Source organism: Pelobates fuscus, chromosome 13 (assembly GCF_036172605.1).
Source record: "Pelobates fuscus isolate aPelFus1 chromosome 13, aPelFus1.pri, whole genome shotgun sequence".
In the NCBI taxonomy this organism is placed as follows: Eukaryota; Metazoa; Chordata; class Amphibia; order Anura; family Pelobatidae; genus Pelobates; species Pelobates fuscus.
In genome coordinates, this window is record NC_086329.1 from 35,498,312 (window position 1) to 35,513,465 (window position 15,154).

The window sequence follows — 15,154 nt, forward strand, 5'->3', positions numbered from 1 at the left end:
TCCCCCCTCTCCATATGTCGCCACCAAGCAGTTTACATTTACTCTCTGTCAAGTCTTAACTGCATACTTTATTATTAAGGGTTAATAAACCACACAAAACACTGCCACATGACATGTCAGAATGAGGTCTCAGCTGAAGTTTTGAGGAGTTCACAATCTCAGATGTAAGTTGAAATTATAGTGATCTGCAATGTGGGCTAGAGGGGGTAAAGGGAATGGGATGAGATGCAAACAGCAAGCGTAACAATTAAAAGCGTGAATACCCAGGAAGCAGGAGAAATGTCATACGGAAGCATGTGTTTATTATGTGTAATATTGAAGCCTTTGTACAATTAAGTTTTTGAAATGGGTCGGCAAAAATGCATATATTTTAGTATTGTTGCAAAACATTATGGGGCAAGTACATAATTAGAAGGGGGGTGGAAAGAAAAAAAAACAAGCACTTGCAAATGTTTTGAATATCAAGACTGTCTCCTAGATTTAGCACTTTTAAAAATATATATATATCAGCGGATTAAAAAAAAAAAAAAAAAAAGACCAACATTATTCATAGACTTAACAGGTTTCAAGAAGGAAAAAAAAAAAACAAATTCAGCCTATTTAAAAACTTTTTTTTTTTTTTTTAAATAAGAACGATACGGGTGCGCAATGTACAAGGCAGCATTCTCACCTTTCAGCCTGAATTTATAGCTTTGTGGCGACACAGTCACATACAGAGCAGCTCATCAGTAACCCCAGCAAATATATGCAAATGATGAGGGATGCTATACTGCTCTGTGAGTTACCGTAGAAACCAATATTCCTTCTAAGCAATCTTACTGGGAGTGGTTCAGTACTGACATAGGTAAGGGACACTCAACGCACCATAACAAATTATGCTCCTTGCATAGGTTATGGGTGCAGTAAGGGTCCCTGCAATTTAATCAACCCTCTCCAGAAGTGTTAGGGAGAAGCTAGGGGTTTAAGCCACTTACTAGGCTAGAGAAGACACACTTACATTTCTGGGAATGTAAAGGTTAAATACATAATTGTTTTAATACATCTATATAATGTATCCAGCGGTGGTCATCTCCAGCCTTTAGTTTGCCAAATCTAGGAATCTCAGTTGGTATCTGAATGAAAACCATTCAGGGTGTACTTTAACATTACGTTGCCACAACACCTATGTAAAACAGCATGTATCGAAGGATGTATATATGTCTGTTTTTATACGGATTGCCTCTCCTTGTCTGCAGGGTGTGTGGTGACCGCATTTACAAGTGCTCAGTCATTCAACAAATGCGGTCTGTGGGATGACAGTCTTTCACTGCACTACAGTGAAAGATTATTACTTGTACATCACAAATCAGTATCGGGAAGCTTGGGTTCCTTCTTGCTGTTGCCTTACATCTCACAGACACCCTACTCAATTAGAATGACATGCATATAAAAAAAAAAAAAAAAAAAATTAAACAGCCTAAAAAACTCCTTTTAAAAGAAATCCTTTATTAACCTTTTCAGTGCTGGACCACTCCCACATGATATGTGCACAAAGCCAGAAAGGATTATTGCCATCAAATGACTACAATGAAATGCACAGCAGGAGCCTTTGTTGGGCTTTTTTAATTTTAGACTGTTTAACACAGTCACCATTTACATAGTGCTTACTGAAATGCACACCTAGTTTGCACAGATAAGCTAAGCATAACGCTTCAAAGACCAAAGGGAAAGCTGCAGCAAACCTCTGATAAGAGAATTGTGAGTGAAATTAGCCCACATTTTTTTTTTTTTTTTAATAAAGAAATTTGTAAATTAGGAGGTAATACCGTTACAGTGCAAATGGAAAAAAAATTACACATTTCAAGCATAATACTTAAACATAGCACCAAACACAGACAAAGCACGCAGAATGAAAAAAACAAGGGTAAATGAGGTATTCAAGTGAAGATTGCCTACAATATATTAATGTAGAAAGTTAGGCAGAGCCCTTATTCCAACAACCCATACCACCACCATCCAAAAAATAAAATAAAATAAAAAACCCACCCAAGTCTTTGTTAATTGACAAGACTACAGATACATTTCAAATGCACTGAAGTACATTTTTGCCCTGCCCTACTCAGGGTAACAGACAAGCCCAATCTACATTTAAACAGTCTGAGCTGAAAGTGATTAAGAGGTGACAATATAAAATGTTCTATTTGTTGCTTACTAGACCCCAACTTCTAATTACAGCCCATCTGGAAGAACAAATACCACTTAGTAAATCTACTATTGATTAGGAAACCAATTAACCTTTTTAAAGTGCCAGAGCGACTGCACAAAGCCTTTTGGCATTACAATGTGTTAACGCGTGTCAACAGCCATACTGCGACAGGAATTTCCTCCACAAACGCAAAATTGAAGCAATTCGAAGGGTCAACAGATCTAAAAGTCTGAATTACAGGAAAAAAACACAACCTTCGAGTTTGTGGAGAACTACTGCACTCACTAGTAAGGAGACAGTGTAAAACAAAAGGAGAGGCATCTTAATCTATACAAAGGCAGTAGAATTCTATATTGCAGTACGTGTAACATCCAATAAACAGGCTAGATTCTTTTTTTTATTTGACAGTGGGATTGCAACTATCACCACCTCTTCCCAGAAACAAAATGCCATCCTGTAAGGGCAATGCAAAATTTAACTGTGTAAGTCAAGTTGATATGAGTGACATTCAGTGGTGATTTAACTGAAAAATAATAATCACACACTCCGTTAGCTAACACAGCTTATAAAATGTTTGCAGTGGATTAAAAAAAAAATTAGTATACATGAAAAGTATATATAGATCTTCACTCACATAGATGCACTTTTAGACATATCCCATTGACCCTACTTTTCAATTCCATACCCCAACATTTAGCAAAGTCCTACTTAGAAGAAGAAAAAAAAAAAATATGAATAAGACAGACAAGACACTGCCAGATATCACAGATAAAGCACTCTTCCGATTAAACAAAGCAGAAGTGAGGAACAAGGAAAAGGATTGTGTTTGCGCAAAACACTATAAACGTCTCTTCCCGTCACCGAGCACTGGGGAGGATTAAGCTACAGTTGGCTTCCCAAATGCACATGCTTTCGGTTTTCTGCTCCATACCGAAACACTGTCATTCTGCTTTTAATTTGTTCCTCTCAACACAATTGCTTTATAGACGTCATATGTATACTTTTAACCTCTGTATAGCTGAAGGGATGAGTGCTCAGCATTGCATTGAAGGTTGTTCCGGCAGTGACCGAGGAGGCCAGTTCTCAACTGTTTGAGACCTGAGGTTGGTTTGCTTTGAGGGTTCGAAGGGCTCTTCTGGCTGCTGCAGATTTGGCAATTCTGTAACTCCTTCCAACCCCTTTGAATTTGCCTTTTCCTACGACTTCCACAGTCACTCGAACCTTCCCATCATATGTCCTCTCCGCTGGGCTATAAGAAGGAAAACAAAATACAATAGTTGTAATTTGTTTTCATACAAGAGATTTTCAGTTTTAGAAATTGCTATGAAACAGGGAACTTAAAGGAGAGAGAAAAAACAAAAACAGGCTGAACAAAAAAGAAAATTCTCTTTAACCCCTTAAGGACACATGACATGTGTGACATGTCACGATTCCCTTTTATTCCAGAAGTTTGGTCCTTAAGGGGTTAAACCCAAATTCTTTAGAATGCGTTTAACTGCAGATTTAAAGTAATATCTGCTTTATGCCAATGACTATTGCCAAAAATACACTTTTTACCAAAGAAATTTACAGTTTGATAAATTAACTGGTCCTGTTACTTCCTGGTTTGTTTTACTCAGTGGAGCGAAGCTCAAGAGGCAGGCAATTGCTCAGAGCACCTGCCTTACAAAGACTTCTAATTGAGAAGTCTGTGATTGAACAGTCACATAAAGTCTGGGTTGGATTAGAAGAGGACATCTTGCAAAGGCAGCAGACAAGAAAACTGCAAGATGTTGCAAATTGTATTTAGATATGCTTTTTTTATTTATGTTTTCTCATTGGGTATAACTAAATGTGTGCATATGTTGATTGCGGGTATATTAACAAAACAGTGTTTTTTATACTTGTGCAGCATCCTTTTAGGTCTCCCATGAACGCATTTATTAGCTGCGGGGACATGGCTTTAATAAGCGAGTGACATGCCTGTACACACATTAGCCGAGATAGGGACAGAGCTGCTTATAAAATGTGTTTTTGACCAGACTGCAGTGTTGTGCCACTTCTGCCCCTGGCCCATGTATTCCTGCCTCAATATGTTATTTAAATGTATCTCTGAATGTTTGGCAGTCAGCCCCACCGGTTTTTGCTTATTTATTCCAGTAGAACAGAGCTCGGTGGCATGTTGGGGGAACTTACATAACTGGTAAACTGCATTTGATCTACTCAATTTAAAGCTGCCTGAAGGCAATCTAAATAAGTAAAAGGGTAAAGAAATAAAACGGCAATGAAGTTGCAATCATCAAATCTGTAGACCAATGGTTTACAAACCAGTCTACAAGGCATGCCTATCTGTCCAGGATTTAAGGATTTTTTCTTTCGCCTTAGGCACAACTGAGCAATTCCTAAATCCTGGACTGGTTGGGGTGCTTTGAGGACTGGTTTGGAAACCACTGCTGTAGACACTTGCATGGAAGTATTAATGTGAAACTTGTCATTTTCACCTTTATTGCTAAATTCATAGCTTAAATCAAAATGATAAACACATCACTCGAGCACCATGGCCACTGCCACGATACAAGGGTTGTGAGTGTTACATTAATGCAACCCCCCCCTCTTCTTTATACTTCATTCTTGGCCCTACTCAGGGCTCACATAATACCATCTGATAAATCATTCCTATATTTCTATAGAAAATAGGGAGTAACAGATGCCAAAGAAAATCTCAACAGCTACAAGTGGTTTAACCCCTGAAGGGAAGATGGCACTGAGCTTAAGTTTTATGGAGATGGGAACATTCCAATAACACTTACAGCTAGCACCAATTCAAACTATAACTTCACAGCGACCCCTGCTTATAGAAAAGATTAGTCTCGTCTTTCCAAAATAAAATCCAAGTTAGATAAACTTTACTCACCTTTCCTAGCAATACTATGCAATGCAGAGGCATGGAGCAGCAGTTCTGGTTTTAAAAGGCAAACACCCCATCCACCAGAACCCGCTGTATGCTTTATGAAGATTAACACATTGATGGGACTACCGTATACAGTAATATTTTTACATAATTGTTTGATCACAGGCTATTGTATTAATATTAAAGCCACATACAAATATTTTTGCATATTGTGCTGGCAGTTTGGAAGCTAAATTCAGTAATGTACCGTATATACTCGAGTATAAGCCGACCTGAATATAAGCCGAGGCCCCTAATTTTTCCCCAAAAAACTGGGAAAACTTATTGACTCGAGTATAAGACTAGGGTGGGAAATGCAGCAGCTACTGGTAAATTTCTAAATAAAATTAGATCCTAAAAAAAATATATTAATTGAATATTTATTTACAGTGTGTGTATAATGAATGCAGTGTGTGCGTATGAGTGCAGCGTGTGTGTGTGTGTGTGTATGAGTGCAGCGTGTGTGTGTGTGTATGAGTGCAGCGTGTGTGTGTGTGTGTGTGTGTGTGTGTGTATGAATGCAGTGTGTGTGTGTATGAATGCAGTGTGTGAGTGTATGAGTGCAGTGTGTGTGTGTATGAATGCAGTGTGTGAGTGTATGAGTGCAGTGTGTGTATGAATGCAGTGTGTGCAGGGCCGGTGCAAGGATATTTGCCTGCCCCCCCCCCCCCCCCCCCATATGTCCTGACCTCTCCTCCTCCCTCAGTGGTCCTGACTCACCCCTCCCCTAGTGGTCCTTACCCTCCCCTCCCCTAGTGGTCCTTATCCCCCCCCCCTCCCTCCCTCCCATAGTGGTCCTTATCCCCCCCCCCTCCCTCCCTCCCATAGTGGTCCTTATCCCCCCCCCCTCCCTCCCTCCCATAGTGGTCCTTATCCCCCCCCCCCCTCCCTCCCATAGTGGTCCTTATCCCCCCCCCCCCTCCCATAGCGGTCCTTATCCCCCCCCCCTCCCTCCCTCCCATAGTGGTCCTTATCCCCCCCCCCCCTCCCTCCCATAGTGGTCCTTATCCCCCCCCCCTCCCTCCCTCCCATAGTGGTCCTTATCCCCCCCCCCCCTCCCTCCCATAGTGGTCCTTATCCCCCCCCCCCCTCCCATAGCGGTCCTTATCCCCCCCCCCTCCCTCCCATAGCGGTCCTTATCCCCCCCTCCCTCCCATAGCGGTCCTTATATCCCCCCCCTCCCACAGTGGTCCTTATCCCACCCCCTCCCTCCCACAGTGGTCCTTATACCCCCCCCCCCCTCCCACAGTGGTCCTTATACCCCCTTTTATTTTTATTATTTTTATTATTATTATTATTATTATTTTTTATTATTATTTCTTATTTTATTTATATTTTTATTTATTTTTGTCCCCCCTCCCTGCTTGATACATGGCAGGGAGGGGGCTCTCCTTCCCTGGTGGTCCAGTGGTAGTTCAGTGGGGGGGAGAGGGGGGCTGGCAGAGCTGTAACTTACCTGTTCTGCAGCTCCTGTCAGCTCTCTCCTCCTCTGCGCCGTCCGTGCAGCTCCCTCTGTCAGCTCCCAGTGTAAGTCTCGCGAGAGCCGCGGCTCTCGCGAGATTTACACTGGGAGCTGACCGAGGTGCTGAACGGACGGCGCGGAGGAGGAGAGAGCTGACAGGAGCTGCAGGAGAGGTAAGTTACAGCTCTGCCAGCCCCCCTCTCCCCCAGTCTGTATTATGGCAATGTAAATTGCCATAATACAGACCTTGACTCGAGTATAAGCCGAGTTGGGGTTTTTCAGCCCAAAAAATGGGCTGAAAAACTCGGCTTATACTCGAGTATATACGGTAGGTACAGATTGCTTTTAAGAGGGAAGCAATGTTCAAGTATGTTATAATTAATTTCTGGTGTCCCTTATATCCGCAAATCTTGTGGGTAATAGGTTCACATTCAGGTAGATATTTAGTCAGTCAATCTATACATGGTGCTGAGTTGCTTTTAACCCCTTAAGGACCAAACGTCTGGAATAAAAGGGAATCATGACATGTCACACATGTCATGTGTCCTTAAGGGGTTTAAACAGGCACCACAATTAATTACTGGAGGTGCTATATAGATGCAGTTTTAGTATCTTTAACCCCTTAAGGACCAAGCTTCTGGAATAAAAGGGAATCATGACATGTCACACATGTCATGTGTCCTTAAGGGGTTAAAGTAACACCAGATCATGGTGGTCATTACAACCGACCTTGACTGCATTCTTAGTTTAAAATGGAACGCTATTGGCCACAAAATGAATGATCCATATTTATAGTGAATATGTTAAAGAATATTACATGCTTCTTACCTGAATTTAGCAGTCTCTGGCTCCATTTCCAGTAATTCCCGCACTGGAGATCGAGGAACATTAGCAGAGAATTTTTCTAAAGAGAAAAATGATGTTAGATCTCAATTTAGTTCCGTAGTCTATTATAATTAATGTTAAAAATAAATAAAAATCTATATTTAAAGTTGTATAGTTTTGGAATATTTGCCTGTATAATTGACACACACTGTAAAAAAAAAAAAATGCTGATTGTGTATATACCTATAAGTGACCTCATCATTGGATAATACACCTGCCAGACCGTCTCCAATGACATGCCGCTGTCCATATATATTGCTCCGGCCAGCGACTCAAATATGTCACCCATCGCTTTCGGGACTTCTATGTCCTCCTCTTTCTCTTCATCCTCTTCTGATCTTCTTAACTATTACATTATAAAACACTCACATTACCTTTATATAACTGTTGTGCATTTGTTTCTTTTGATATTATTACGCAAGGCAAAAGTTATTAAAAAGAAATAAGTAAGTAAATGGAATGTCCAGCAAGGACAGGAGAACAGATTTTAGGAGACACTCTAAACACTATAACCAATAAAGCTTAATGCAGTAGTTCTAGTGCTACAATTCTAGGAGGGTGTCCAGATTTATTTTCTCAAGCGTTTGAGCAATTTAACATACAATTAATAAATTAAAAAAAAAAAGAAAACAGGGCTCTTCCTGCCACAATTTGACAATATGGAAACTAAACAGCAATATTAAAAGGTACACAAACACGTTTACCTGACCCTATAGTGCTAAACCCATTAAGGTGGCTTGCGCCTTACCAGAACCCCCTAGAGATGTTTAATGCCTTAGAGTGACCTCTACTTTGCTTGTAAAATCAGCAATCCTAGATAAACTGTCAATGCGTAAACATTACTAAAAAAAAAATTCACCTCCACCTCCTCAAGAAAGTAAGTAAATGAAAATAAATCTATATATTTATTTCACACACACCGTTGGGACCTACACTCCAAAAGCCATGGGGTGTTGCGTCACTCACTGCTGTTGGCCTGGTTCTCACTCTGTTTTCACCTTGGCTCAGTCCCAAATGTTTAAATCCCTTGGAAACCCTGCAATCTTGTGTTAAGAAACACAGCAATTCCCTTTATGGGTTAAGGGGGTGCAAAGAGGGGTGTATTAAAAATCTCAACACTCATAAAAAAGAAGCAACTTGTAAGGAGGAGTGAATGAGATTTTAACTGATAAAATCTGATATTGGTTGGTTTTATGCTCAAAGAAATTTTACTAGTGAGGGTTCACGAAAATGTCTAATTTTCAACACTCCTCTCCTTTAGGTATTCACATCATATCTAGCCTATGTTATGTTACAAACCAAATTTTCTTATTTATGTTATAAAATTAAATTAACTAACGAGCTGCATGGATGTGATGAAAAGTCGTTTTGGTCAAATAGGAGAGATTCACTTGACAAACAAAGCATACATGACAACAGGTCCTCTTTAAGGCCTTTAGACTATGCAAAAGAGGGAACAATGCACAGTGTAATAGTGACATCCTCTGGCTATCCCATACCTTCAGAGAATAAACTGCCATTAGGTGGCAATAAATAGCAGCCTAAAGGAACTGCAATTCATTATTAAAAGGGACATTTCAGGGTGGAACTAAACTCTAATTTGTTAATGCAATAAAAAGGAAAAGATATGCACTTTTGAAGATCCTACATTTGCTTTCTGTCTAAACTACAAAGTAACGAATACCGGTCAGCCAATCCTAGCAATTCCTTTAATTTCAGTAAGAGCACTGAGCAGATCCAATAGACCCCTGCTCAGCAGAGATTAAGGTACATGTAGTTCGGCACAAGGCAGGCGCTCCTTTACTCAGAAAATATGAATGGCATTGTGATGCCACTGTTTACTAAAGGTCTGACTTCTTAGCAGGGGTATATTGGGGCGCTGGTCCCGGTCTCTGAGTGAGAGCCAGCAACCTACCATGATCTTCGCTCGGGCAGAGACCAGTGCTTGGCGGACACCTGGTAAGAAGTCAGAGCATTAGCAAACCATGCTCTGGGGAGTGTTTGGGCACTATTGGCACCATAACCACTACAATGGGCTGTAGTGGTGATTGTGCTTAAAGTGTTCCTTTAAGGCAGGAAACACCTGACATGAAAGGTCTGTAGGTTTGTTTATTAACAAAGTGTCAGATGCATGTTCCATTTATCTGCTTGGCAGAATATTATAGGAGACAGTATGGAATATATACATTCCCTAATGTAAAAAGTTCAAAGCTTAGGCAGTCGACAAGTAATAAGTATATTCTACATTAAAATCCTCCAGAAACCAGAAACAAAATAGTACCTGGCATGTTTATGTATGTTCTATTCCCTGAGCTTTTTTTTTTGCACATAAATCACTGCTCAATGCAGCTCTTGCGATACCTGTTTACAATTGGTCAAATTGGTGGGGGGAGATGTTAACAGACACTATGTCTCTTGATCTATACACCACCGAGAGATTCTGTAATAAGTGAATCAAGACTTGTACCAGTCAGACTTAATACCAGTATAAGACAATAGAATAACTCCAAAGCGCACAGAGAAAATATCCGCTCAGTACCTCAGAGTCCATCCCTTGCATCTCATCCTTTTCCAGCTGGAACTGCACAAAGTCATCGATGATGTGGAACAGCTCTGGAGAGATAGCCTTGAAGTATTTGTGGTAATCATATTTCACAGCTAATGATGCAAATATGGTGTTATTGACCAGGGCAGAGCGCAGGTCAGTGAGAACCCCTGGGGAGTGCTGGCGGGGGTCTTCGTAAAGGTGCTTAGTTATGAGGTAGTCCAAAATTGCATCTCCAAGGAATTCTAAACGCTGGTAGCAATCTGTCAAAAAAAGGGGAGTGTTCTTTTAGCAGAGTAAATACTTTCAATGTACTTTGCTTATTAATATAGCAATCTGAAGTATTTATATAAATAAGTCAAACTACTTCTAGCAACTTAATGAGGGATTAATCAACGTCATTTTTTTATTATTTACCTATTTCCAAGGAAAGCGTGCATACAGACCCTCATCTGTATCCTATTTTTTTTTTTTTGCATGCTCTTTGTAGCCTTTGCAAAATAAGTCGTTTTGCAGAATGCGGTACTCTAATCCTAGCCATATGGCTGCTCACTTCTCATTTGATCCACAACCAAACTGCAGTCAGTGAGACAGACTGACTGACATTTAGCAATATTCTCCTCCTAATGCAGGCGCTTTGTTTCTAGCAGTTCAGCTCACTAAGCGCTGCCATTGGAAAGATGAACATGACTAAGGAGGCAGGTTTATGGTACAGAATTCTGCAAAAAAACTAAACAAAAAAAAAAACTTTTTTTGCAAACACATAGCAGACATAAGAAAGGCTGATCTTAATAGACACAAGTCATTTTTCAGTCTTTGTAACTTTGCATGCAAAAAAAATACAGCATATTAACTTGTGTTGATGCCGGAGTACTCCTTTAATTTGCCAGTGTCGCGTCCTCTTTGGGTTTTAATGGAGACACTCCAGATACCATAACCACTTCAACTCAATGAGATGATTATGGTGCACTGCGGTCCTAAGCGCCAACTTATTTTGAGTGGTTTAACCATTTACGAAGTGTAGATGGGGTCTAAACGGCTAGAGGACACTATAAGGCTAGAGGACACAATTGTATTCCTAGCTCTAGTGTTCCTTTAACAACAGCATCATAAAATACATTCAGAAACATAAGGTTATGTTTCAGTGCTACAAAATACATATACATTTTTCTACAATGCAAAGCAATTACAGTTCTAGAGTAACATACGCACCAGTTATTGTATTGTAGTGGTAGGATGCATGAGTGAAGGCCTGCAGAAGATAGGCCTTGTTTTTAAACTGGTAGCAAATTTTCTTCTCAAAGTTCTCAAAGCCAGATATCAAATGGTCCAAGGTTTTCTCTGCATCTGGATGATCAAACATGCATTTTGGTGGAATCTTCAAATAACCGTAGTCTATCCCCTTGCAGAACAAATGTTCCGAGTCTGTGTCACTGCTATTGGTCCCACTGTCTTGGATTGAAAGCAATCCTTTAGTAGCCTCTGTGGCTGCTGGGAGTACTTTTAGGCCCAGAGAGCAAAGGAAGAGCTGGGCGGCTCTTTCACCGCAGCTAGTCAGATAGCAGCCTAGCAATGCTTCTACACAGTCCGCAATGCTTTTGTCTGCAATACACTGTTCTGTATGCAAGTCATAAGAAATAGACTGCTTCCCAGCATCAGCGCCACAGTTTTCTTCTGAAGGGTTCCAAAAGCCTACTACAAAATCGTCTTCTTCTCCTGCCTTGCTGGGATCCAGGTAACACATTGCGTCCCAGGAACTGTAATCAAAGTCATCAAAGTCGGGTGGGAATGGACCAGTTTCCGGTGAGCTTTTCTTTGGTGCTCTCCATTCGTAATTTGAGTCGGGTGGTGGAAATGGAGATAGAGGGATTTTCTTCACGAATGCCCCAGATCCCATAAGCATACTGTCAATAAATTTTATATGTTCCTGATCATATTCCAGAAAATCGTCATCAAAGTCTGTTTCTTCCTTTGGGTTTCTCCAAATCAAGTCTTCATCTTCTTCATCATCAAAGTCTTCATACAGTTTTCCGTTGGCTGTGACACTTTCAATAGTCTGTTGGGGCAAACAGATAAACAAAAAGCTCATGATAAACCCAGTTACCTTCCTAGTAAGGATTTAGTTATACCACATACATTAATTTACTAGCTATGGCATACATACACATTTTTATATATATGTTTTATAGGTTTTTTTGTTGTTGTTTTTTTTAGGCTTATTAAAAAATAATTGTTTCGGTGGTGATTTTAAATATTAAATTTTTTTGAAGTTGGCTATATAAATCCAGTAGGCACTTATCTTACTATGCAACAGTTTTATAGTAATAGAAAGTTACACTTTGTCTTAAAGGAACACTATAGTAACCTAAATTACTTTAGCTAAATAAAGCAGTTTTAGTGTATAGATCATTCCTCTGCAATTTCACTGCTCAATTCACTGTCATTTAGGAGTTAAATCACTTTGTTTCTGTTTATGCAGCACTAGCCACACCTCCCCTGGCTATGATTGACAGAGCCTGCATGGAAAAAAAAAAACTGGTTTCACTTTCAAACAGATGTAGTTTACCTTAAATAATTGTATCTCAATCTCTAAATTGAACTTTAATCACATACAGGAGGCTCTTGCAGGGTCTAGCAAGCTATTAACATAGCAGGGGATAAGAAAATCTTAATTAAACAGAACTTGCAATAAAGAAAGCCTAAATAGGGCTCTCTTTACAGGAAGTGTTTATGGAAGGCTGTGCAAGTCACATGCAGGGAGGTGTGACTAGGGTTCATAAACAAAGGGATTTAACTCCTAAATGGCAGAGGATTGAGCAGTGATACTGCAGGGGCATGATCTATACACCAAAACTGCTTCATTAAGCTAAAGTTGTTCAGGTGACTATAGTGTCCCTTTAAAACTATTTTCTCATACCTCAGTGTGCAAAGGGATGGATCCATAGGTCCCAAGGTGCTAATACTGTTTTTTTTATGCTAATTAAGAGTATGGCACACACAAATAACTAAATAGGGGTGGCAGATCAGATCCCATAGTTCTCGACAAGGGAACAAAGTTGCTCTTGGGTCCCTGAGACCACAAGAAACCAGTGAAAGCCCAATGGCATGGCCTTCCCCTTTCTTGCTTGTACAATCGGTTGAAGGGTTAATACCCAGTAAGGAGCTCCCCCCATTCTACCTCACAACCCTGATACCCTAGAATGCAAGGGTAGTATAAACAGATTGACCGTATTATTTCACAATGGAAGAAAAGAGTGATTAAGACAAACATGTTTCCTAAAACCCACAGCATAAAATTCAGAATTATTCCTTCTTCCTTTAACTCATTTCTCAGTGTTGTAAAAAGCAATTAAGAACACAATCCTGAGGATAGAGTATTATACAAACTGAAAATCTAAACTGTGCAAAGGTCTCAAGAGTGTGATATGCAGGTGTTACATTTCAATTTTTTTACTAAACACAGCTTTCCTTATTCATAAAATACAACATTTCCAACTCACATTTTCATTACTTTCCCATTTATCTGAGGTGCTCTTATCCTGGTTTACAATATACCCAGGAGGGAGCCAGTTTACAGGCGGATCAAATATGGACACAACCATACGACTGGGCGAGCCTCTCTTTTTTCCAAGGCGATAAAGATTACAGTTACTGACCTGCAACGAAAAAAAAACACTTTATAAAACCAGAATATTTTCTACAAAGGGTAGTCAATCTGCAGCTCTGTATTCGTGGTTAAACTCCCACAATCTTAAACAAACCAAGTCCTGTAGACATCCGTTACCTGGAGCCTGTATTTATACTGGAAAAGGGAAACAATATTAAAGGAATTGGCTCTACTAATCAGAAACCTCTAATTTTGGTTGGTGGGGTATTTATCATCCCATAAACCTCTGTTCAGTTGTAGTTTATGGGATAGGTATTTTAAACTAAGTGCTGATTTAGCCATAGCATAGCATATCAAGGCTGCTATTCACAATTCCCAGACTGGTTCACAGTTTTGAGAACTAGTCGTGCAGCAGTAAGCTCCCAAGCAAATTGTGAAAAGAATGTATCTTCAAGTTTGGAGTCACCACAAGCATAAGTTATATAGCGAAGGAGATATTAAAACTCCTCTCATGACGTCCCTGATTCAGGGGTCAGTATGATGGTTGCAGGTTAGTGATTAGTTTATAAATAATAAAATTAAAAACTTGAGTTAGAAAGTCACTCTCAGAGCAGTGAGTGTCTCCACCACAAATCTTGCAATGATGCTAAGCTTTTACAGCAATGCTTTACTGCCAATTAAACAGCATAAGTATTGTGTAATCAGCCAATAGTGAAAAGGTATGCCATGGAGCTAAAAGGATAAAAGGTTTAAACTACAAATGTTACATGAGCGCAAATCCCATAATGCATGTGGCTCAATCCTCAGAATTCTTTGGGCTCAATCACAAGCCTGGCATTCTGTGGCTCAGCAGTTTGAAGTCTATCAAAACAAATCTAGAATTTAGTCCTCAAGTATTACACAAACACAACAACCATCACTGGAATATTTATCAGCAATAATCCACAAGCAACTTACCTCTGGCAAGTGAACTTTACAAGGGATTCACTAGCACCAAAAGAAACTTCAGTATTTGACGTAATGGATTAAAGAATAACAGGAAGCAAGATATGGGTTTGTGGAATATGGTAATTGAGTAAACTGCAGCAAAGGTGACTAAAGACGGTGCACATGGAAGAAACCGGTTGTTCTATGAAAACTACATTAAAGGACAACTGTCACCTCAAAACTATTTAATATTAATAATCCTTCCATTAATTTCAATTTCCTTCCACAAATGCCAAAGATTTAGACATTAATGGCTGTGTGTTGAGTTATTTTGAGGGGACAGCATTTTCACTGTCATACAGGCTGTACAATTACTATGTTACATTGTAGCAGAGTGTTGTGACGAAGTGCCCTTGCCACTTGGGCCTGGGGAGGAATGCTTGCCAGCCTCTTGCCATGTGATTATGGTCCCTGGGAGATTGGGCCCTTTTAAAAAAACTTATTCGGCCCTAACAGAGTGCATGTCACTCATTCTGGCCCTTTAAACACAGTGGGGCCATTCGGTACTTGCCCTGTGTGAGCGGTGATACCCCCAGATAGCTATGCCATGGAGC

At 40.0% G+C, this 15,154-nt stretch overlaps 1 protein-coding gene across 1 annotated transcript in view; it reads right to left on the reverse strand.

The window, feature by feature from the left end:
- Nucleotides 1–614: 614 nt before the first annotated feature.
- Nucleotides 615–15,154, reverse strand: part of DICER1 (dicer 1, ribonuclease III) — an 87,362-nt gene continuing 72,822 nt past the window's right edge. The window contains exons 23-28 of the mRNA XM_063440043.1: nucleotides 13,507–13,662; nucleotides 11,219–12,062; nucleotides 10,001–10,269; nucleotides 7,645–7,807; nucleotides 7,405–7,480; nucleotides 615–3,434 (exon numbers count right to left, since the gene is read on the reverse strand). Of these exons, the coding sequence (XP_063296113.1) occupies nucleotides 3,269–3,434; nucleotides 7,405–7,480; nucleotides 7,645–7,807; nucleotides 10,001–10,269; nucleotides 11,219–12,062; nucleotides 13,507–13,662 (1,674 nt within the window). The 3' untranslated portion in view covers nucleotides 615–3,268. The remainder of the gene's footprint in view (nucleotides 3,435–7,404; nucleotides 7,481–7,644; nucleotides 7,808–10,000; nucleotides 10,270–11,218; nucleotides 12,063–13,506; nucleotides 13,663–15,154) is intronic.